Source organism: Adiantum capillus-veneris, chromosome 2 (assembly GCF_014529385.1).
Source record: "Adiantum capillus-veneris isolate H3 chromosome 2, ASM1452938v2, whole genome shotgun sequence".
Lineage (NCBI taxonomy): Eukaryota > Viridiplantae > Streptophyta > Polypodiopsida > Polypodiales > Pteridaceae > Adiantum > Adiantum capillus-veneris.
This window is the reverse complement of record NC_140932.1, coordinates 153,089,253-153,112,091: the sequence shown is the minus strand read 5'-3', so window position 1 is coordinate 153,112,091 and position 22,839 is coordinate 153,089,253. Positions and strand designations below refer to the sequence as shown.

At 40.9% G+C, this 22,839-nt stretch overlaps 2 protein-coding genes across 2 annotated transcripts; both read right to left on the bottom strand.

The window, feature by feature from the left end:
• Positions 1 to 4,466: 4,466 nt before the first annotated feature.
• Positions 4,467 to 5,615, bottom strand: LOC147463877 (uncharacterized). Its single transcript, XM_086497669.1, has one exon. It carries the CDS (start codon positions 5,613 to 5,615, stop codon positions 4,467 to 4,469), a length of 1,149 nt encoding a protein of 382 aa, XP_086353795.1.
• Positions 5,616 to 5,884: 269 nt separating this feature from the next.
• LOC147463876 (uncharacterized) lies at positions 5,885 to 6,805 on the bottom strand. Its single transcript, XM_086497660.1, has one exon. It carries the CDS (start codon positions 6,803 to 6,805, stop codon positions 5,885 to 5,887), a length of 921 nt encoding a protein of 306 aa, XP_086353786.1.
• Positions 6,806 to 22,839: the final 16,034 nt, after the last annotated feature.

The following is a 22,839-nucleotide window of genomic DNA, read 5'->3' as shown; positions in this document are numbered from 1 at the left end:
AGGAGTATCATTCAATTTTGTGTAACCCCCCCTCTCCCCTTCTTATAAAGGATAACATGTGTAAGTATTCTTTATGCATCCAATTCAAGGTAGTGAGAACCATATCTTAAATGCTTTATTATGTGCAATAATTCTTTGTGCACATTGACTTTGTGTAGTAATGCTTTAAATCACATCGACTTTATGCGACAATAGAAAGTGCGTAGAGAATTAAATGAACATAACAACTATAGAGCATAAATTTAAAAGACTACACAAGAGAGAGAGAGAGAGCGAGAGAGAGAGAGAGAGAGAGAGTAGAATAAGAACATGTTTTTTTTAACATTAGAGAGAGAGAGAGAGAGAGAGAGAGAGAGAGAGAGAGAAAGGGAGACTAAAAGAAAAAAAAAATCCACTTCCATTACTGTAAGTAGTCGTTGTAAGCATAACCTAATATTCGTCTCTAAAGAAGAAGTTTTTTGAAAGCCACTAAATTTTAACTAACAAAACAACTACAACTTCAAAATGACAGCCTTTGGGATGTTGCATTTGGTACTCGTAGAACCCATGGACCCACATAACGAACGCTCCTACCAAAACGACGACGCTCCTCATACAGGGTGTATAATACAATCCTTCAAGTCTCATATCTATCTCTATAAGAGTATTCTGCATTGGCCGGCAAGCAATCTCTGAGCTCGCGAACCCGTATGTGAGCTGAACCTACATTACGATTCAAAGCCACACTGATATGAAAGTATCCTTGGAGTCCTCCGCAAAACTCATGCACTTCCATTAAAATTTTATTACGATAATAATGATTCCTGCAAGCCAATTGGTTAATTATAATAATTTCAATAACCAAAAAAAATATAAAAAAGCATTGTGCTTCATTGATGTTCCTTACCTAACAACTTCAAAGCTTTCAATAATGTGTACTACATCATGCGTACTAAGTGGGCCTCTCCAACCAGGTGGATCTAAATGAGGAAATTGTTAGTTTGAACACCAAGCTGAAAATTTTACAAAGGATATACTTAGATCCTACCATAGATAAGAAATGGCGGATGATGAAGCATCCAGCTAAATGTAGATAATGTCCAATGCCTTCTTTGACGTGGCATCTATAAATACAATATTTCAACCCCATTCAAGAAACATCATAACATCAACTTTTCATGACAATCGAAGTGTATAGAGAATTGAATCAACATAGCAACTATAATATGTGATCCATATGTTGGTGCAAACCAAAAGAGTACACTATTAATACCATTGAAACTCTTAAATTTGTAACAAAATCTTAGTTCTCAATCACTCTAGACATGCATAAAGAGCCGCACAAATCTACTCGTTTATGTGTACATAAGCCTCAAAAGTTCAACATTTTCCACATAATGAGATGAAAAAACATGAAAAATATTGCACATATGCAACAACTTAAAACAGAAGCAACACTTAGTTTTGAGATTTTGATGCCTTTTTTGAAAAGAAATAACTCTAAATGCAATACCAATAATCGTTCAAACACCGAAAGATTTTATTTATGATTTACATTGTCCACTCCATGCAAAATGTCAAAACTCTTAGGAAACAAACAAAGTAGTTAGTGGCAAAGGATGCTTTGGTGGAGTTTCAATTGGTAATATATAATAATTATAATAATAACATCCAAATTTCCTACACTATTATACATCGATGACCCTTTTGTAAAAACAATCCCACAAACTCTATCGTCTTGTTTGAACCTTCCACATTTAGGATACATTATACATACTTTGTGGATATACATCACAACAGGGTCTCAATGGTCCTAATTGCAACCTTGAAGCTCACACAGCTAAGCATAGTTGTAATGATGGAAGCCTCTTGTCTAACAACATGCTACCTTATGTCCCCAAGCCACAAAGGTAGTACCTCATATTGTTTTGACAAAAATATAATCTCAACCAAGGACTCAAAACTTCTCAACCAGGGACTCAAAACTTAATTTAAGTATACTCTATGGCTTCATGCCATGTAGATCAAGCAACACAAGTATAAAACCAAACAAAAAAACATGTTCACTAATTTATCCTACCAACATAGTTCAAAGCAAGGTATGCTTTAGTACATCAAGACAGTGAATCAAATTAACACACACAAGTACGTGCTTCAATTATTTCTAGTAGCCAAGGTTGACCGTTGCTATATGGCACGGCCATCAGAAGATTGAGCGATCTTTGTCATCGATGCATTCAATCGATTCAGGTGGACCTTGAGCCGGGTTACCTCTCCTTCAAGAGCAAGGACCTGGTCCTTCAATGCATCAATTTAGATCTGGATTTCCCTATTGGGCATGTCTGAGCTTTGCATTGATTCAAATTGTTGCTCCATGCGCACCAACATGTTGAATTGGTTCTCCTCAACCTGGGCGATTCCTCCATTGAAGAATTGTGCACATAAACGCACCTCATTGCAAAGGTCTACAATGTGTTGGCCATTCGCTTGCTGGGTCACGTCTAAAACTTCTTCCAAGTGTCGTTCAAAGTCCAACTGCCTAGACTCACTACGAGTAAAGAAGTCCCTTAATGCAGCCATGAGTTCGTGATTCCCATCATTTACCATAGGATTAACAGAAGAGGATCCCACACATCGAGTACTTCTCTTTGTCGCTCGAACATTGGCAAACCTTGGAGGAGTAGACTCAATACCATCAGACTCAGTCTCAATGATGGCATTGTTATTAGTGTTCTCCATAGTTGTACCATTAAAAAGTACATCACAATCCATATAAAGATGAATTATGTGTCAACTACCACAAATGAAGCAATCCCTTGCACAATATTACGAACATAACATTTTATCATACAAAAAAAGCATAATCTACACAAAGCAAAAGAGGTGAAAGTTCAGGAAAAGACACAAAGAGACTTTAGAGTTTTCTTCATGCAATATGCATGATTTTCTCTCTTGTTTATTGCACACCTCTCTCTCCCTCTCTCTCTCTCTCTCTCTCTCTCTGTCTCTCTCTCTCTCTCTCTCTCTCACACACACACACACACACACACACACACACACACACACACACACTCTCTCTCTCTCTCTCTCTCAACATAGAAACCTATATATCCTCTCACAAATGTGAGGATCAATGCATAGAATTGTTATGTTTAAACAAAGATCTCTAAGATATGAACCTAATATATTGGATTCCTCAAACTCAAATAGCAAGTGGAAAACTCTACTGCATAGAATTACAAAGTCATAATAAACACCAAGACACTTAGAAATGTATCCATACCTTCAAAGAAAATTGCCTAAAATGGATCACAAACATGGCAAAGTTGTTGATATGTTTGTCATAGAAACAAACACAATCAAGGATACTATTGTGCCACAAATGATCTAAGTGGAAACATTAACGTAGCTTGCTTCATCATGCAATTGGCAATCAGCTTGGAGTTTCTCCATTCCTAAATTAAGGACCGTTTTTCCATCCCAAGATTGATTATCTCCTGGATTAACAAACAAAATTAGTAAAAAGGGAGACTTTTTTTTGGAATAATACAATTAAAGCTCCAAACACAACAACTTACACGTACTAGTTATTGTAGCTATGTATGGTATTGCCAAACATGCAAGTTGTTTAGGCAAGTAGATTTGGTAGATCAACTCAGCAAACCTAGAACTCTGGAGGTACTCCCAATCATTGGGAATAGAGTATCCTTCATATCTAGCAAACCACTGAGCATCATCTTCATCTTGGGAAGACACACACTCCTTCCTTACCGTCACTCTAGAGGCTGAACGTGCACGTGACAATGCAACATACAATTGTCCGTGAGTGAAGACCTGTGTCACCAGGTATAGGCCCAACATGGCAATGCTTTGGCCCTGTGACTTATTTATCCTCATACAAAAATCCAATCTAGTTGGAAATTTTCTCCGTCTAAGAACAAATGGCAACTTTGTACCAGAATGCACAAAACATATTCGAGGGATGAAAACCCGAGTGCCAACCCGTGTACCTGTAACTTCTGCCTCCAAAACTCTTGCATGAAATGCCTTGCACACCAAGCGTGTCCCATTACATAGACCTCGATTTGGATCAATGTTTCGTAGTAGAATTATTTGGGAATTCATCTTCGACTCCAAGCAATGTGTTGGAAATCCACCACCCAAGGTGAGACTATTTAAAAAATCCACAAAGTATAAGAAAGGATCTTGCATCGAGTTTTCCACCACAGAGTTAGCACTAAAGTATTGCACAACATCACCTTTTATTGTGTACAAGACCTTAGCATTGAGAATATCAACTTCAGAGTTTTTTGGAGCAAGAATGGTCCGATCTTTGAAGTATTCTGCATAGACGGCATCTTTATCAATTCTGAATAGATGCAACCTATCAAATCATCCAGTGAAGATGAAGAAAGCACCATGTGATGGGGGATTTCTATCATCTGTTCATCACCGATTGTCAAAGTCCCATTTCCTACATCCATAAGTCATTCTCTGTAGGTAGAATTTGCAACATCACCACCTCCCACACGCATGTTATGTGCCAATTTATGGATCTTCACATGATTCCATAAGTGCGATCGACAAAGTGTAGCATCAACAATGTCACCACGCGCTCCCTGGAACACCACTGGTAAGATTTGTCTGAAATCTCCCCCAAGAAGCAACACTTTTCCACCAAATGGATTTCTTGAGCACATGATATCTTGCAAAGACTTGTCCAAAGCTTTGAAGGCATATCGATGCATCATAGGAGCCTCATCCCACACAATCAACTTGCACATTCTAAGCAATTCAGCAAGTTGACCTTGAACAGGGATATTGCATGTGCTGCAACTATCAAGGTCCAAGGGTATCTTGAATCTAGAATGTGCAGTGCATCCATTTCGCAATAGCAATGCTGAAATACCAGAAGATGATGTGGCCAATGCAAATTCTCCTTCTTCACGCACGCGTGACAACAAACAATTATACAAATAAGTTTTCCCAATCCCTGCAAGGCCATCTAGGAAAAAAATAGCCCCACCGTCAATAGTCAATCCATGCAAGTCTTCCTCAAAAGCAATTCTTTGGTCTTCATTTAGAGTCTGCTCCATTTCACGTGACACGGATAGTTCTTGTACCGTGTCAAGGCATTTCTCTTGGAAAAGCAAGCTATTTTCATCACGTGTCACAAAGCGCTCATCAGGCATTGGAATTCCAGGAAATTCAGGTAGACTTTGTCCAAAAGTACCAAGAATGTTATACAAATCTCTCAACGCATACCCTTCAGCAACTTGTGTACATCCATATAACGACTCATATCTCATCTCCAACATGTGTTGGTAGTCCTCAGACAAAAAACATCGAAATCTTTCCCACAAGAGATGAGGGGAGGAGGGTTCACAAAATAGTAGAATGGTCACAAAAAAATGTCTCAATTGCAAGCCTCTATGTGTACTACAAGCTTCCTCCATGCATCCGAACCATTCCCCATCATCTTCTAAGATACCCCTTGCAATGCATGCTGCCTTGAATGTTGGAAACAATACACCATTTGTGGAGCGTAGATCCTCAAATGATTTACATCCTTTACAAATAATTAAAAATAAACGAACATAATATCGTTCACCTGCAGAGGGCTGCACAAAATACATCCGCCCAATAGTGTCCCTACGACGTCTCTTTGTCCATTTTTTGGAACCCAAATTCCACACCCACTTTTGAGGAAAATCAATGTACAAACTATCATTTGCATCGGGATTCTCCAAGTTGCATGTGAACCACCTGTCAAAGTGGTCTTCTGTGCATTGTCCCTTTGCAAGACATCATTAAGTCTATCATTATCTCGAAAAGTCACCATTTGGCCAGTCGGAACATGCACACTCAATCTCTCAACAAACGGTGCGTCATTGTGCAAAGGATATTAAAAAATTCTCCAGCAAGCCTCAGATGAAGATACATAGCGGCCATCTGTGTACATGTCTATCTCATCAATGTTATCCCTTTGTGCATCACGTACCGATGTATGGAATCTTACAGTTGCCCTATCATGCCCCTTGTAGATGTACTTATAAACATACTTGACAGCTGAAATTGTAGAGCATACCTCAAAATTGATATGCGCATTAAATAATGTTGACAAAATAGGATTATATGGCACAACCCATCGGTTATCAATAGTAGAACCCCTAACCTTGGCAATGAAGCCATTGTTTAGTCGCACATAAATGGGGTAGCCATTATTATCCATGCTTCTTTGCTCACAAAATGAACGTGGATATTTTCTAATACACCGGCCATCAACCATGCAAGGAGATGAACTATTGAACTCACCACATGGTCCATGAATGTTACAACTAAAAATGATATCATGGAGCACTAGAAATCGATTTTTATCTGGCAACTCTGCACAAACCATCTTGTCATAGTCAAATGTTGATTGAGGCTTACATCGAGGATCTAAAATCAATAATGTATGAGAATGTGGCAAGCCTCTCTTTTGGAACTCCACGACAGACATGTAAGCCACCACTTTCCCAAAGATATCTTTCTTTAAGATATACTTCATCATGCTCGAGTGTTTCAAGAAGAAAACCCTGGTGGTTATGTCTGGTCGATCAGAGGAAACCTGTCCTGGGAGTAGTGCCTCATTTATTTCTGGCCATTTAGGGTTACATGTGAATGTGATAAATAGGTATGGCTTTCCCTTTGCACGCACAATTGCCATTGCATCTTGATACAGTTGGTACATGTGCCGAGGGCCGCCTATAAAAGATGAGGGTAAGACAATTCTTAGACCTACAGATCGTCCAAGCACAACATCACTCCCAGACAAATGCACCATGTCAGCTAGCCCTGCATACAATTCTGCCCTCAACGTCTTCTAATTTGTATGGACCCATGCAAGACGACATTCCTCAATGGTACAATATGCATCAACCATAAATTGTTGAAGTAAACGACCCCCACGAAGCAAGCATGACTCCGTATCAGTACAAACCTATAGTCGATATGCATAGTACTCTCTTTGAGTGACACATTGTCGACCAGCCAAGGCATCCAAAGGTCCATGCACATGAGCATAAGGAAGCTTGATATACCATCCATCTTCTCCCCGTGGAAAGAGAAGAACATACAATACTGGCATGTACGACATGTGTAGATTTGAAATCCTTTGTAGCCTTCCATTTTGACAATGTATCACAATGTCTCGATGGTCAGTTATTTGTACATCCCCTTGACCTGGCATAATTGCAGCAACCTCATTGCCAACAGGTATCAAGTACTTCCTGGAAGTATTTCTATTCTCACAAATTCTCATTTTGATCTCCACACCAGGACTGTCACGTAACATTCTACCAACATTGCCAATAGGTATCAAGTACTGCCTGGAAGTATTTCTATTCTCACAAATTCTCATTTTGACCTCCACACAAGGACTGTCACGTAACATTCTACCAACATTGTAGAAGGCATTTGCATATGGATTACATGATCGCATCATCATTGATAATTCTTCAAGAGTGGACAAATTCAAACCATCCAAGGCACTCATACGATTCTGAACCTCATGCTCAGTATCATATACATGTATTTGTGCAAATTTTGGCACCCCTGCTTTGTGTGGTTGCAAAGAACCAATTCGATGGTACACACCGCCATGTACACGAAAGCAATATGCACCAGACCTACCCATCAATGTCTCATCAATGGTAGCTCCAAGAGATGCAAATGCCATCACCCTATTGTAACTCCTGATGTTTTTTCTTAAGGACCTACTCATAGCATCACTGTTAGGGGATACTTTTCCACCTTTGCAACAATATTTTCCCATTGATGGTGTATCTTCCTTCTTCATTTCACACGGACAAAGGCGTGCACCACAAAACTCACAGAAGGAGGACATGGTTCCTGTATGATCTGTAGGCAATGAGACATGTATCAATGGTAGCATGGAAGGGTGAACACCTCGTATACAGGGATAAGCATGTAGAATGCAAGCAATTCCTCCAAGTGATGTGTCATGAACATATGGGACTTGTTTCTCATTTTGAGCGTCTATGAGAGGGCAAAAGTGTCCGTCATGTTGATGGCGCTGCTCTCTTATGTTGGAGGTACGTTGCCTTGCCCGTTGTCGACGATATCTTCTTGTCGCATCCAAACATAAAAGAGTGTGTTGTCTTCGTCCTTGTCCTTGCATGACTGTTTGCAGAGGGACTTGTGGAATTGTAACATCACCATGGATAGAACCCTCCACAAATGTGGAGGGACTCCTACCATGACCATGGTCATTTGTTAAGCATGGCAAGGCATTACTTGTCAAGTATACGGTACGCTGTATAGCGAGTTGGCGTCGATAATCTCATGCAACCTTTTGGCATGCACGCACATGAGAGGAATGACTTGGAGATTCAAAAAGACAAAGGAATGTGTCCCTTGTCCTCATAAATGCTTCTGTCAAGAAACAAAGAAAACACTAAGCTCATAATGAGTGCATAAGTTTTAACATTGCAATATGTATAATCAATTTAGACATCATGGCAACGTGATAGAACGTAGGTGTAGTAGTCCAAATGGCCCCGAAGGCTATGGTGCAAAGGTGTAGAGAGGTAGGTCGTGGTCAAATATAGTGGAGGTTTGACCTAATTTATTGTGCCCTATGTCATCAGTGCTTTGAGAAAAAGCATTGTCACCCTGAAAGATCGGTTTAGTGTATTCTTGCCTAATAAATTTTAATATGGTAAATTACCAAAATACCCCTCTAATTTATCGAAATTCCCACTTATGAATTTCGAGATCCACCTCTAAAATTTTACCTCAAGGCGATAGCACCCATGAAACTCAAAGCACCCGTGTTTTGGACGAAAGTATCTTAACTTTAGTGCAATCCCACCTACGAATCTTGAGTTTTATCTCTAAATTTCACCCCAAGGTGATATAATGCATGAAACTTAAAGGAATTTAATGTAAAATAATCTCCAAATATAGCGAAGGGTTGCCTTGATTGATCGTGTCCTTCGTCATCAGTGCTTTGAGAAAAAGCATTGTTGCTCTGAAAGATCGATTTAGTGTAATCCCACCTAACAAATTTTAATATTTACCTTGAGATTTTAATTTTCACCTTGAGAACACCATAAGGTGATAGCACGCATGAAACTCTCTAATGTAAACATCTCCAAATATAGCAAAGGGTTGCCCTATTTCATTGTACTTCGTCATTAGTGCTTTGGGAAAAAACATTGTCACCCTAAAAGATCGATTTAGTGGAAATTCCCAAAATACCCATCAAATTTCAAAAATACCCTTGTATCCATTTTGGTAATTTTCTTCAAGATTTCCTAGTCTTAATTCCTTTCTGAAAACTGAGATCCGTTTTTGAGTGCTTAGTATGTAAAAAATTTGGCACAAATTAGCTCGCATAAGAAGGGTTTTATGTCTAAAAATAAAGAATCTCCAAAGCGTACATGACCAACTCAAATTCTATTTTTAGCATCTTGTATGATAGACAATCAGTCTTCTTATGAAAAGCTACAAAAAAAAAATCGTTGGATTTACTCTCTCCACCAGGGGTATTTTGGTTGGAAAATTTGAAGGACATTTTGGGAATTTATGACAAAATATTGGGGATATTTTGGAAATTTTCTTCAAGATTTCCTAGTTTTAATTCCTTTTTGACAACTGAGATCCATTTTTGAGTGCTTAACATGTAATTTGGCACAAATTACCTCGCAGAAGAAGGCAATTATGACTCAAATTCTAGTTTTATCATCTTGTATGATAGACAATTATTCTTCCTATGAAAAGATACAAATTTTCTAATTTTTGGAGAAGTTCACTCTCACAACCGGGGGTACTTTGGGAATATCCACATATTAGAGGGGTGTTTTGGGGATATTTTGCAAATTTTCTTCAAGATTTCCTAGTCTTAATTCCTTTTTGACAATTGAGATCTGTTTTTGAGTGCTTAGCATGTAATTTGGCACAAATTACCCAGCGCAGAAGAAGGCAATTATGACTCAAATTCTAGTTTTAGCATCTTGTATGATAGAAATGATAGACAATTAGTCTTCCTATGAAAAGCTAAAAATTTTCTAATTTTTGGAGAAATTCACTCTCACAATATTTTGGAAATTTGAGGGGCATTTTGGGAATATCCACATATTAGAGGGGTGTTTTGGTAATTTTCCCTTTTCATGTTGACCTTAAGAACACCATAAGGTGATCGCACGCACGAAATGCAAAGGAAAATGCAATGGCAAAAAGACCGGGTTTAGAGCAATCGCAAACACGAAACGCAAATAAAAATGCATCGAGAAAACTTCAAAATCCAACTTGAGGGTTCGTCGCCCTAAATCCACTCACTCTTGCCACCATCGCTTGTCGCTTGCCCTTGTCTTCGCCGCTCGCGAAATCCCTCCCCACCTCTCTCTCTTTGTCTCTCTCTCTCAAGCACTCGACCTGCATCCTAGTCTTGATTTCTTTTTGACAATTGAGATCCGTTTTGGAGTGCTTAGCATGTAATTTTGGGAGAAATTCACTCTCATAACCAAGGGTATTTTGGGAGTTTTGGAAATTTGAGGGGCATTTTGCAAATTTCCACAAATCAGAGGGGTGTTTGAACCTTAATAACACCATAATTAAGAAATGAAAAGGCACAAATTATCCAGCAGAAGAAGACAATGATGACTTTTCATTTTGACCTTAAGAATTGAAAAGGCACAAACTACCTAGTCTCCTGTGAAAACCTATTTTGAAAATTTGAGAGGCATTTTGGAAATTTTCACAAATCAAAGGGGTGTTTTGGCAATTTGCCCTTTTCAACGGCAAGCATTTTCAATGGCAAGCAAACGCAAACGCAAACAGAAACGCGAATGCAAATATTGCATCGGGAAAACCTTAAAGTTTAAGGTGAGAGTCATCGTTGGTCCCGCCTCTCACGCTTGTCGCTTGCCGCTTGTCGATGCTAATTGCTTGCCGCTTGCCTTCACTAATCACTTGCGGATCGTATTTGCGGCTCGTTTTTGTCGCTTGCCTTTACCACTTGCCGACTGGAATGGCAAAGATGCTAGCGGCGGGTAAAATACCCAAAATGGAGCTAGCCGTGCCGATGGATGAAGGCGACGGCTCGGCTGTGGGACTGTTGGAGGATGCAACAATGTCGAGCCCCAATTCTCCAAAAGCGGTATTGATTGAAAAGGACAAAACTGTCTCGATCGAAAAAGTTCCTTTGAAGGAAACAAGGGAGAAAATGGCCTCAGATCAAGGGTTCAAATTCAAGGTAAAAACCCTCAAAGACGGGGTCCCTCATGGTCCCATATGTACAAACATGAATAAAGCGTCAAATGCATCTGCAGCTCGCAGGCCAAGCATCTCATTCGCTAGCATACTCAAGGGGCCTAACTATAAGGATTAAAAAAAAGTCTCATCAAAAGGGGTCTCGGGTGAAGGGGATATCGGAAAACTGCAGAATACAAGAGCTAGACTTCAGCAAGAGCTCATGGAAGTCAAAAAAATGATTGAGGCCAACCCTAACAACAACAAAAGAACGTGCTCCCAAACAGACCACAATGGGCTGGTTGAAGACGGGTTGGTAGATCGGGCCTATTCTCTTCAAGAAAGTCCTTGCCACAATAGGTGGAGATTGCTGAGGCTATTACTGTAGCGATTCCACCAACGCTTATCAAAAAATAGTTAGCCAGGCAAGCTCAGCTAACGCTGGTTTTTAGGTTCAGTGGAAGAGTCCGGAACAGGTTTGAGATGATTCAATGGCTTTAGGGGCCCCAAATTCTTGGTCATGGAGCAGCAGTTCAAAGTACTTTTTACCTAGCTAAAGGGTTTTGTTCAGTGAGATTCAAAGAGGCCTCTGATGTGTAAAAGATCCTCGACAAAGGGCCCCTAGTACTTAATAAGACTACGGTCTATGTGGTGCCTTGGGAGCCAGTGTTCGACTCAGCTGAATCTCTACAAGGGTTCCATCTGGTTTCGGTGGAGTTTGTGGGACTACCTAGCTAGCTGTGGGATAATCTCAGGATGCTCGCTAGTCAATTGGGCACTCCGTTATTTATACCTAACAAGAGAGGGTTTGGAAGAACCTCAAATAGGGTTTGTATATGATGGGATGTGTCTAAAATGCCACCTAAGAGCATGGTAATCAATGTCGGAGCTGGTCTTGTTACTATTCCGCTCAACTTTGGAACATACTTTGGAGCATGTTTTGAATGCAATAGCTTTCTCTCTCTCTCTCTCTCTCTCTCTCTCTCTCTCTCTCTCTCTCTCTCTATCTAGCAAGCACTCGAACTCGAAGTCTCGACCTGCTATGGACCTCGACGACTCTCTATGAGTATAGAAAGAGTCCTAGAGGCTTAGATTATCCTTTTGTAGTTGCGCACACACAGAACTTGGATGTTTAAACTGCAGAGAGAGAGAGAGAGAGAGAGAGAGAGAGAGAGAGAGAGAGAGAGAGAGAGAGAGAGAGTCTATCCGCACAGAGCGCTCAGAAAGCCCTCACAAAAAACTGCCGTAACATGTAATAAAGTTCAAACACCATTGAGTCGAAACCTTGTCCACATGACTGTGTGTGTGTGTGTGTGTGTGTGTGTGTGTGAGAGAGAGAGAGAGAGAGAGGGCTTCGTCCAGCCTTGCTCAGGGGAGAGTCCTAGAGTTAAGAAGGAGAGGTGGTTTGAAGGCGGCATGCAAGGACATCACGCACAAGAGCTGCATGACGATGTCGATCGACCATCAGTGAGCATTCAATCTCACCTACATGTAGTCTCTTGGCGCACTCTCTCGTCAAAGCCAGAGGCCCGGTTGGGGGAGGTTGCAAGGGCCAAGCCCTATGGGATGGGATGGGAAGTGAATTAAAGCTCCTGCAGCGCGCCTCGACTCTGCAGGTGCCGTGACTCCAGTAGCTCAGCGCGCAGCCTGTCACTGTGTGTGTGTGTGTGAGTGTGTGTGTGTGTGTGTGTGTGTGTGTGTGTGTGTGAGAGAGAGAGAGAGAGAGAGAGAGAGAGAGAGAGAGACCCCGACAGAGGCCCGGTTGGGGGAGGTGCTCTTTCCTGCGACTATCGACACATGTTTCCTACAGAGGCCCGGTTGGGGGAAGTTGCAAGGGCCAAGACTTATGGGATGGGATGGGAGGTGACAGCTCCTGCAGCGCGCCTCGACTTTGCAGCGCAGTCTCTTCGCTTAGACCTTGGTTGCGGCGTTTTTTTTTTTTGCTGCTGTGTTTTTTGAGGATGAGGAAGGAGGAGAGGTCAACACGTGGAGTGTCTCTCCTTCCTCAAAAAAATTACGTTGCATAATAGAAGTATAGATGGGATGGGAGGTGGCAGCTCCTACAGCGCGCCTCGACTTTGCAGTGCAGTCTCTTCGCTCAGACCTTGGCTACAACGTGTTTTTTTTTTGCTGCTGTGTTTTTTGAGGATGAAGAAGGAGGAGAGACGACACGTGGAGTGTCTCTCCTTCCTCAGAAAAATTACGCTGCATAATAGAAGTATAGATAGATATAGAAGTCAAAAGACATTCTATTCTACATAAAATAAATGTTCTTTTTAAATGTAAAGTCAAAAGACTTTCTAATCTACATAAAATAAATGTTGAATTTATGTTGAATTTTGATTGCCCATAACAAAAAGGCGATAGAGAGAGAAAGAAAAATTTTACCGTTGAGCTCACACACTTTTCAAATTTTCAAGATATTATTTTTTGGCATTAGTGTATTTTTTTAAAGGATAGCTAAAGTTTTTCACCTGTAGAAAATGGATTGAATGTCCAACAAAGACCAACCGTCACATTAACACCCCAAATGGGTAGAGAGATTTCCTAGTTGATGGACTTTTTTTCGATTCTTGGATATTTTGTTCTTTTTATTTTTAAGAGTTAACATGTAGGCCATGCTTAAAAATCTATAAATTCCTTAAATTTTGGCAGGCAAGTGTGCGAATCTAAAATCAACAAGAGAGAACATCCCAAATGGGTAGAGAGTTTTCCCAGTTAATGGATCTTTTACCAATTCTTGGATTTTTTTTTATTTTTATTTTTAAGAGTTAACATGTGGGCCATCCTTTAAAATCTATAAATTCCTTAAATTTTGGCAGGCAAGGGTGCCAATTTAAAAAGAGAGAGAGAGAGAGAGAGAGAGAGAGAGAGAGAGAGAGAGAGATGACAAATTTTTAGCGTCGTATTTAATGTGTTGAAATGCAAATTCCAACAAATGATGCAGGAGGAGAGAGGAAGATAGAACAAAATGTTCGCGTGTAGGAACAATCTAAAGTGACTTTAAAAGTTACAAGACAAGTCTTCAACAAAAGTGAATATCTATGGGGAGGAAGAGGAGAGAGAGAGAGAGAGAGAGAGAGAGAGAGAGAGAGAGTAGAAGAATATAAAGGGTATGAGCCTCCCGAAAACGGCCACGGGAGGGGACCCCCCACCTAGACACGCTAGCCTCACTCCACGCACTCGTGCACCGTGGGGGCTCCGTGCAAGGTTCCCCAGGGCACGCTATGACCCTCCGTGATGGCGGGGGAGCCTGAGGCTACGTGGGGCTAGGGACCCAGAACGCAAGACCCGCGAAACGCACCACGACCGCCGACCCACGGAACGCAACTCCGCCCGAGCCGGTCCCGTCCGAGCCAGGCCCCTTGAAGACAAACGCACCTTGACTCGAGCCGGTCCCATCCGAGCCGGGCCCTTTTCTCCGCAAACACGCCCACCACGCTTCTCCGCATGACGGCCCAACCTCCCGGGTCGTCACACTTGGTATCAGAGCTCCAGGCCCCCCGTCCCCGTGACGCGCCCAACCCCCGGGCCGTCACCACTACTGCAAACACAAAGGAAAGATGCGAGCTAGACAGAGCTCTTTACATCAAAAACAAAAAGAGGAAAACGCGATGGACTAACTCAACTTAGTTCGTCGCGCCCGGCCACTTTTGTGGCCCATGCTGAACTGAAGACCCACTCAAGTCTACAAGAGACCAAAGGGACACCGAGCTAGCCCTCCAAATGACGTCCACACAGGGACCAACTGGGATCAGTTTGACGATTGAAGATTCAGCCAAAGCCTTCATGGTGTCATGACGACCAAAGCTACTTCAACCTAAAGACTGCATCTAACCAAGTAACCTTACCCGATTCAAGATTCAGCGATTGGAAACCAAAGCTGGTGTCAGCCTAAGTCTACAACGCGCGTCAAAATGACGGTAAGTTTCCTTGCAACTTCGCAAGGGCTGCATTGCGACGGACTTTACCTCCAATTCGACTTTCAAGAAGTCTCTGCGCGGGCCAACGTAGCAGGTGGCTCCGCGCACATCGGGTTACCTTTTGGGGAATGCTCAAGTATGGGGAATTCTACTTGGGTATTCAAAGCATATCTTTTCAGCCTTCTGCCAAAAACCACAAAAATACACACACTTTATTCCAAAAATTACAAAAACAAAGCATGCTATCTACCTGCATTCGGGTACAGTTTTCACGCACTTTGCACTATATGCACTCCTTAGACCTTTGGCCCATGCATCGCCAAACTCTCTTTTCCCTTCGTTCGACGAGGACGTCAAACTTTCTTCAACCGGGGGTGTATATAAGGGGTATGAACCTCCCGAAAACGGCCACGAGAGGGGACCCCCCACCTAGACACGCTAGCCTCACTCCACGCACTCGTGCACCGTGGGGGCTCCGCGCAAGGTTCCCCAGGGCACGCTATGACCCTCCGTGAGTGCGCGGGAGCCTGAGGCTACGTGGAGCTAGGGACCCGGAACGCAAGACCCGCGAAACGCACCACGGCCGCCGACCCACGAAACGCAACTCCGCCCGAGCCGGTCCCGTCCGAGCCGAGCCTCTTTGAAGGCAACTCCGCCCGATCCGGTCCCGTCCGAGCCGCGTCTTCTTGAAGGCAACTCCGCCCGAGCCGGTCCCGTCCGAGCCGGGCCCCTCTTTGAAGGAAAACCCCAACTCCGCCCGAGCCGGTCCCGTCCGAGCTGGGCCCCTTGAAGGCAAACCCCCACGACCCGAGCCGGTCCCGTCCGAGCCAGGCCCCTTGAAGACAAACACATCTTGACCCGAGCCGGTCCCGTCCGAGCCGGGCCCTTTTCTCCGCAAACGCGCCCACCACGCTTCTCCGCATGACGGCCCAACCTCCCGGGTCGTCACAAAGAAGAAGAAAAATTTTAATGCCATCGAAACAATCCCAAAAGACATATCTCACAACATGGGTAAGAATAAAGTTATTTTTGTTTCATCCTCTCTCTCTCTCTCTCTCTCTCTCTCACACACACACACACACACACACACACACAAGTACACACATGTCTTGATAAAAGGAGAATTTGAAATGTTGTAGGAACAACCAATGAGATCTCAAAGATCTATCCAATCGATGGTAGAGAGAGAGAGAGAGAGAGAGAGAGAGAGAGAGAGCGAGAGAGAGAGAGACCAATCATAGCCATCTATACTTCTCTTTTCAAAAAAAAAAAAAAAGAGTTCGCTTCTCTTTCTTAAATGTCCACCTGGGATCGTCACTCCAACTAGAGGGTTTGGGTGGGGGGGGGGGGAGGAGGGGGGGGTTTGGGGACGAGGGGAGCATAGAAACTTTGAATGCCATAGTTTTCGTATTGGAACAATAGCAAGATGCTTCAAGGCCTATGTGAAAAATATTTCCTTTAAGTATATAAGTATATATATATATATATATATATATATATATATATATATATATATATATATATATATATATATATATATATATATATATATATATATATATATATATATATATATATATATATATATATATATATGTGTGTGTGTGTGTGTGTGTGTGTGTGTGTGCGCGCGCGCGCACGCACGTGCGTTATGTGTACATATAGACATAATTGGAACATATCAAGATGCCTCAAGACCTATGTGACAAATCTTCGCTTCAAGCATATGTATATATATATGTGTATATGTATATATATATGTGTGTGCGTGTGCGTGTGTGTATGTGTACTGTGTGTACATATATACATATGTATACATACATCCATAGATACGTACAAGGATAGAAGCAAGTAAGAAAGTGGAGCAGAGACATTGCATCCAATTGCGTTCCTATCATTGAAACCAATTCTAGAACCCACTCCATTTATTAAAAAAAGTTTTATTACTACATTGACTTCTCTTAGCTTTCATCTCTTCACACCATGCTAACTTATCTAATCTCTATAATCAAGCTTGGTAGCATTGCTAGATCAAGGTAGACCAAAAGGAAGAATCTCTCTCTCTCTCTCTCTCTCTCTCTCTCTCTCTCTCTCTCTTGATACACACACACACACCCTCTCCAATAGAATTAGAGCACTCCTACGTTTGTCTTTCAAGGGCGAGCACCTCATGAAAAATAATGTCTATGAGAAGCTTCCAATCTTGGTATTAAAGAATGCTTTACAACATCTATTAAGAGATCGTGTCATACATCACTTTTATAAATGCAATAGACGTTACGTGTAGGAAGAGAGTATTGATAGTGTTTCACTTGGAGGAGAAGATAGCCCTATGAGAATAAAGGCATTGTTTCCTTGACCGCAGCAACGCGTGGATCACATACTAGTATAATATAATAGAGATTCAAACCCCTTTTCTTTCTTGCTCACCTTTTTGACTACCTCCTTTGTACCTTTGTAGACAAAAGAGCGGTTAAGAAACTCAAGAGATGTCTTTTGTCTCAATTCATTTTCGTTTATCCAAATCCTTGCCCTCCTTATCAAATTCCATGTTTAGGAGAGACAAAACTTAAAAGTCCCCTTTTCCTTGACGCCACATATGACAAGACTCATAGTTGACATTAAGGCTTCCGTGGTATATGTGACTCTATAGTAAGCTCTTAGTTCCTAGTTCAAGGAACTACGTTACAACTCATTTCACCTATGCTTTGTCGTTACACTACCACGGTTCACAACACAATACATCAGTGTCATTCTTTTATTGAATTGATACAACCCTCTCTTTCGGACAAGGTAATTTTTCATGTTTAGTACACTCCTCACGAAAAATTTATTTTAGGCTACAAAAGCTCTTATCGAATGGTGCACATTGCTTAAAGAGTTCCATGCTTACTATGGATGTGATCACACAAAGTGTCATTATCAATAAGATGTTAGTAACTAGGCCTAAATCGGCATAATTACAAAAGGCCATGCATAATTGCATATAAGACAAATAACTGGTGCAATTGTGACCATGCATGAAGCCCAATCATTTCAATAGTAACCAATAACTATGCATCATGTGACCACTCCCTTGATTGGTGTCCCTTGGAAGTTGGCATTGGACAAGTTAATAATGTCAAACCTAGCATTGTCTTGTGTATATGTAGGCCATTCTTGAAAGCAAATGTCGACCATTTGATTAGTGCCGCACAACAAGTTAATGATGTCAAACCTTTTTTTAATAGTTTTTGGCATGCTCAAAAAAGGCCATAGGGAACAAGTTATTAAAGAGTGCATTCATAGGAGTTTGATTCTTTGATGTGAAGTATTGATTCGATGAAATTTGTTTTAATATTTTAATTTGTGAAAGAGTCATTATATTTAAGGACCTAGTAAAGGTCCATTTAATTCATTAAATTTTTTTAATATTTCTTATGCATATTAGAGCTACCTTTACTTACGAAAACATCACAATATTCTTTTGCTTTTTTTTTGAAGAGGGTCATTGATTAAGCATTGTCTTATGTGTATGTAGGCCACAACAAGAGATAGTTAAGGTCTGTTTTTGTGTGGGGTTTCTTGGAGCGACCTCGCTTCAAACATGCACCTTGTGAGGCAATGGAGCTCAATGCGCTCAATGATGGTGGTGCAATAGGGAGGGGGCGAGGCAGAACCGTTGGCTGCTATGATGCAGGTGGGTTTGGGAGACAGTTTGCCTTGGGGTGGCCAATCGAGTGCTCCTCTTTGCTTGTCCATGGTTGTCCTGTGCCAACCCCTCCCTTTTGGAGTAGGTGGGGACCGCCCCTCTTTGCTCGTCTTAGGGAAAAAGATGTGGTTCAAGATCTTTGGGTTGGGGGAGTTGGGTCAGCGAAGATCAAGGTTGCAGGTGGTAGCTCAGCCTTGCTTGTGGCATCCTTAGACACTGTTGTCCTCCTTTCACAGGTGTGTGGCCCACCTTAAAGACCTAGTCCTAGATGGCGGTCGGTTTCGTCTTCTGATGCTCTAGCTTCTTCATGATTGGGATGGGCATCTCCGAATCTACTAGTCTTTTGTCTCTACTCTATACTTGCTTTTTTGAAGGCTCTCTTTTTCTCCCTCAGGTGGAGGTCCGTATCTTGGTGGCAGCTTGATTTGGGCCGTGGCTTTCGAGTGGCTTCCTCTCTGATGTTGGCGGTTGGACACTCAGGTGATGGAGGCAATGCCTCCCCTTCTTCAGATTATGTGCTCCCGTATTTGCTAGATTTTCTTGATCCCATATGCTTACTCGAGGGTGCACCCTAATCAACCAATATATGGAAGGTTCTCCTAGTATGGTTGGTTGTCCTGGTAGCTCGGTGTGATGTCATGTGTCTTATGTGGACAGTTGGCTCTCATGGCACATGCTGTGCATGAGATGTTCTTGTAAATGTTTTGGTTTTTAATATATTTCCACTCACCAATTGGTGAGTACTGCTTTAAAAAAAGAAAATTTGTCTTCATGTACTGTTGCAAAAGATTTGTTTTCTTGTTTCAATATGGAAACATTGAGTTGTGGGCCACACCTACTCTTCTTGCCTCCTTATGTAGCCTATTGTCACTTTTTCACCTTGCCTTTATCCAATCATGTTAGCAGCAAGCTAATCCATGTAACATTTTTCGGGAGCTTTAATTGTAAAAACACTTATTCTTTTGATAAATCGGGAATATTTTAACTCCTAATTGCATAGTGGATATTGTAATCTATGAGCCGAAGCTATAAGCTTCTAGATTGTATCAATTTATCCTTAGTTAGAGCTCCCAGATGATTAGTTTTTGACCAAAGAAACCTTGGCTAAGGTATAAAAGCCAATTTTGTAAAGTTATTTTCAATTTTTTGGATAAGAAATACACAACGTGAGCTAACAGTGCTCATTTCTCTCCTTCTCATGCTTCCTTCCCCCTTGTCGGTTGTCACATTGCAGTGCCGTCTATTGCGTTGCAACCACAGGCAAGAGCTCTACGCATTGACGTAAACATATCATGGTAAATCGGCTTTTGGCGTCGCCAACCCATGGCCTAATTTTCTCATAAGTAGTAATTTAAGGTAGGAAATCACGAAGTAAGCATAGGCAAGGTATTGGGGCATCATTGCCAAGCATTTAGATGCATTCGGGATCAGAAACGACTAGGTTAAAATCTCACTGTTGTTAATAATCTAGTTTTTTTCACTTCATCAAAAGTGAGATTTGAAACCATAAGCATGTGTGCTTAGGTCTTACATACTTGTCCTAGAAGTTTCGTAACATTCCGATGTCGTTTAATGCTATAGCGGTCATGTTTTGTTTGCCGATTTTAGTGACTAGCTTTAAATGACTTAGGTCATTTGAGTGTAGCTTGTGTTAGATGTGAGTTGTCTTTTTTTTTCCAAGAGATTGACACCCTCTTGTATCCTCTATGCACTAGTCAAGTCAGCTTTGTCCCATGGACTGACAATTATGTTGGTGGTTCTCGCTATGTCTGCAATAAGATAAGAATGAGGTTAGGAAACCCATCCACATTTGGTGCCGCTGTCGGGGACGAATAGACCTAAACTAGGAAAAACAAGAGCATCTTGTGTAGTTGTCCTTTAACTTCCTCTAGGATCACCTAGAGTAAAACTTTCTCTTTAAAACTGCATAGCTTAAGACTGTCGTCTTTTGCTGTGTAGAGGTAGCTTGGAACTAGATTGCACTTGCTACGTACTTGTAAGATTGTAGGATTAGGTAAGGATCTTGAGAATAATTGCAGAAGAACCTAGGAGTAGGGTAAGTAGAATCCGAGGTAGGATCTCAAATCAATGCTCACTCCAAAAGAATCATCTTTGAGTTGTTTATGTGAAGTTGCAAAATTTCAGGTCTACGGCTTGAAACAGCACCAAAAGACTGTCAACCACTGAATCCGGCTGAAGATTATGCTCATAAAAGTTGTATAAACCAGTGGGTAAGCTTAAAGATGAATTTGAGGTAAATTTTTTAAGAGTTTGCAAAAACTCAAATTATTTATGTTTTCTTGAGAATTTAGGCACAATTAAGTTTTGACTTGACTCAGAGGCTTAAAACATGTCACAAAAAGTCTGACCATTGAAAAAATTGCAAAAAGTGTTCATTTTAAGCCAAAAGTAAATAATCACGATTATTTACTTTTAGCTTAAAATTAACCAAGGTTGATACCAGAGACTCCATGCATGGTTACATACATTTTTTGTGAAGGCTCATAGAATTTGGATCAGAAAACATACCAAAAACTGATATGTGTACTGATTTCTAAGAAATTGAGTTTGACTTGATAAATCTTGATTAAATTTAGTGAAACTTGTCCAAGAGGTTTAGATTAAAGTGTTTAACATGTGTGTATGCTCAAATGATAAAACAGATGCTAAAATTTACCAGAAGTAAATAATCGTGAGAATTTACTTTTGTCCAATTTTCAAACCATTTTGGCCAACCAAGCATACCACAAGTTCCATCATGTTGTATTGAGCACACATACCAAATTTGGTAAGATTTGGATCTATAAAGTGAAAATTGTGGCCAAATTTGTAAAGTCACTCTACAAACACAAAACTATTGACAAATTGAGCAGAGTTTATCCAACTTGGTGAAACTTTGCTAGGGAGCTTAAGTTGAGTTGCTTTACCAATTTGTATCAACATTTGCAAATAGTTACTAAAAATTTCCAGAAGTAAATGATCGTGATTATTTACATCTGTTCCAGATTTAGGGAATTTTTGCACAACTGAGTATACCACAAGGTCATGCATATGAAGTAGACTCCAAATATCAAATTTGAAATTTGGATCATAAAAGTGGGACTTAAGCTAGATTCTTGAAAGCTCAGTCTGCGAACACTACATAGCTGATCACTTGGGCAAATCTTGTTCAAACTCAATGAAACTTGTCCAAAGACTATAACAAGGTGTTTATATGGAAAAACAATTGAAAAAATGGAAAAAGTTGAGAAAAGTAAATATTCAGATTATTTACTTTTGAGCCCCAGAGACAAGATTTTGGACTTTTGATCTTGTACAATGTTAGAACAACATAATACAACGCCACTGGTCAAGTTTGGGTTCCATCGGATCCAAATTCATACATGTTAACTCAGTTTCTAGGTTGCATATTAGTCATGTATCTCTTTGCAAGGGTAGAACCTGGAAATCTCATTTGTTGACTCACTTAGCTCAAATTGAAGTGATATACATACACCAATCACAATAGTTAGCAAACAGAGAAAACAACAAACTTGGTTAAAACTGACACAACAACTAGGTTGGAGGCAAGGAATTGAGAGCTTGACAGGAGTTGAATTCAAGTCAAGTGGAAAAACGGATAACCATCTAATCCTTCGATAAGTACTCTATCCAGGGCTTAACAAGTCTATATGAACCTTAGATCTGGTCGTATACTAGCAAATCAAGGTATATTTGGAGAGACGCTAGTAGGGTATCCACCAAAGAGAGTGTGAATCAAGATGATCACTTGGGAACTATCTTTGAGGAGGTCCCAGACAATTATTCCCACTCAACATCTGAAATCTCTTCCTATTCATCTCAGTCAAGAACCGGAACAATAGTGCGATATAAGCACATACTCACCTTTTATAAGACTAACGTCCATGGAGCTCAGGTTTACGTGGATCCTAATAAAGAGTATGCCATTCCCATTGATGACCATCATGGATAAAACAAGCCAAGATGTAA

Coding starts and splice junctions, on each gene's coding strand:
- LOC147463877 (XM_086497669.1), bottom strand. CDS start 5,615: ATGTATTTTGTGCAGCCCTCTGCAGGTGAACGATATTATGTTCGTTTA.
- LOC147463876 (XM_086497660.1), bottom strand. CDS start 6,805: ATGGTGCATTTGTCTGGGAGTGATGTTGTGCTTGGACGATCTGTAGGT.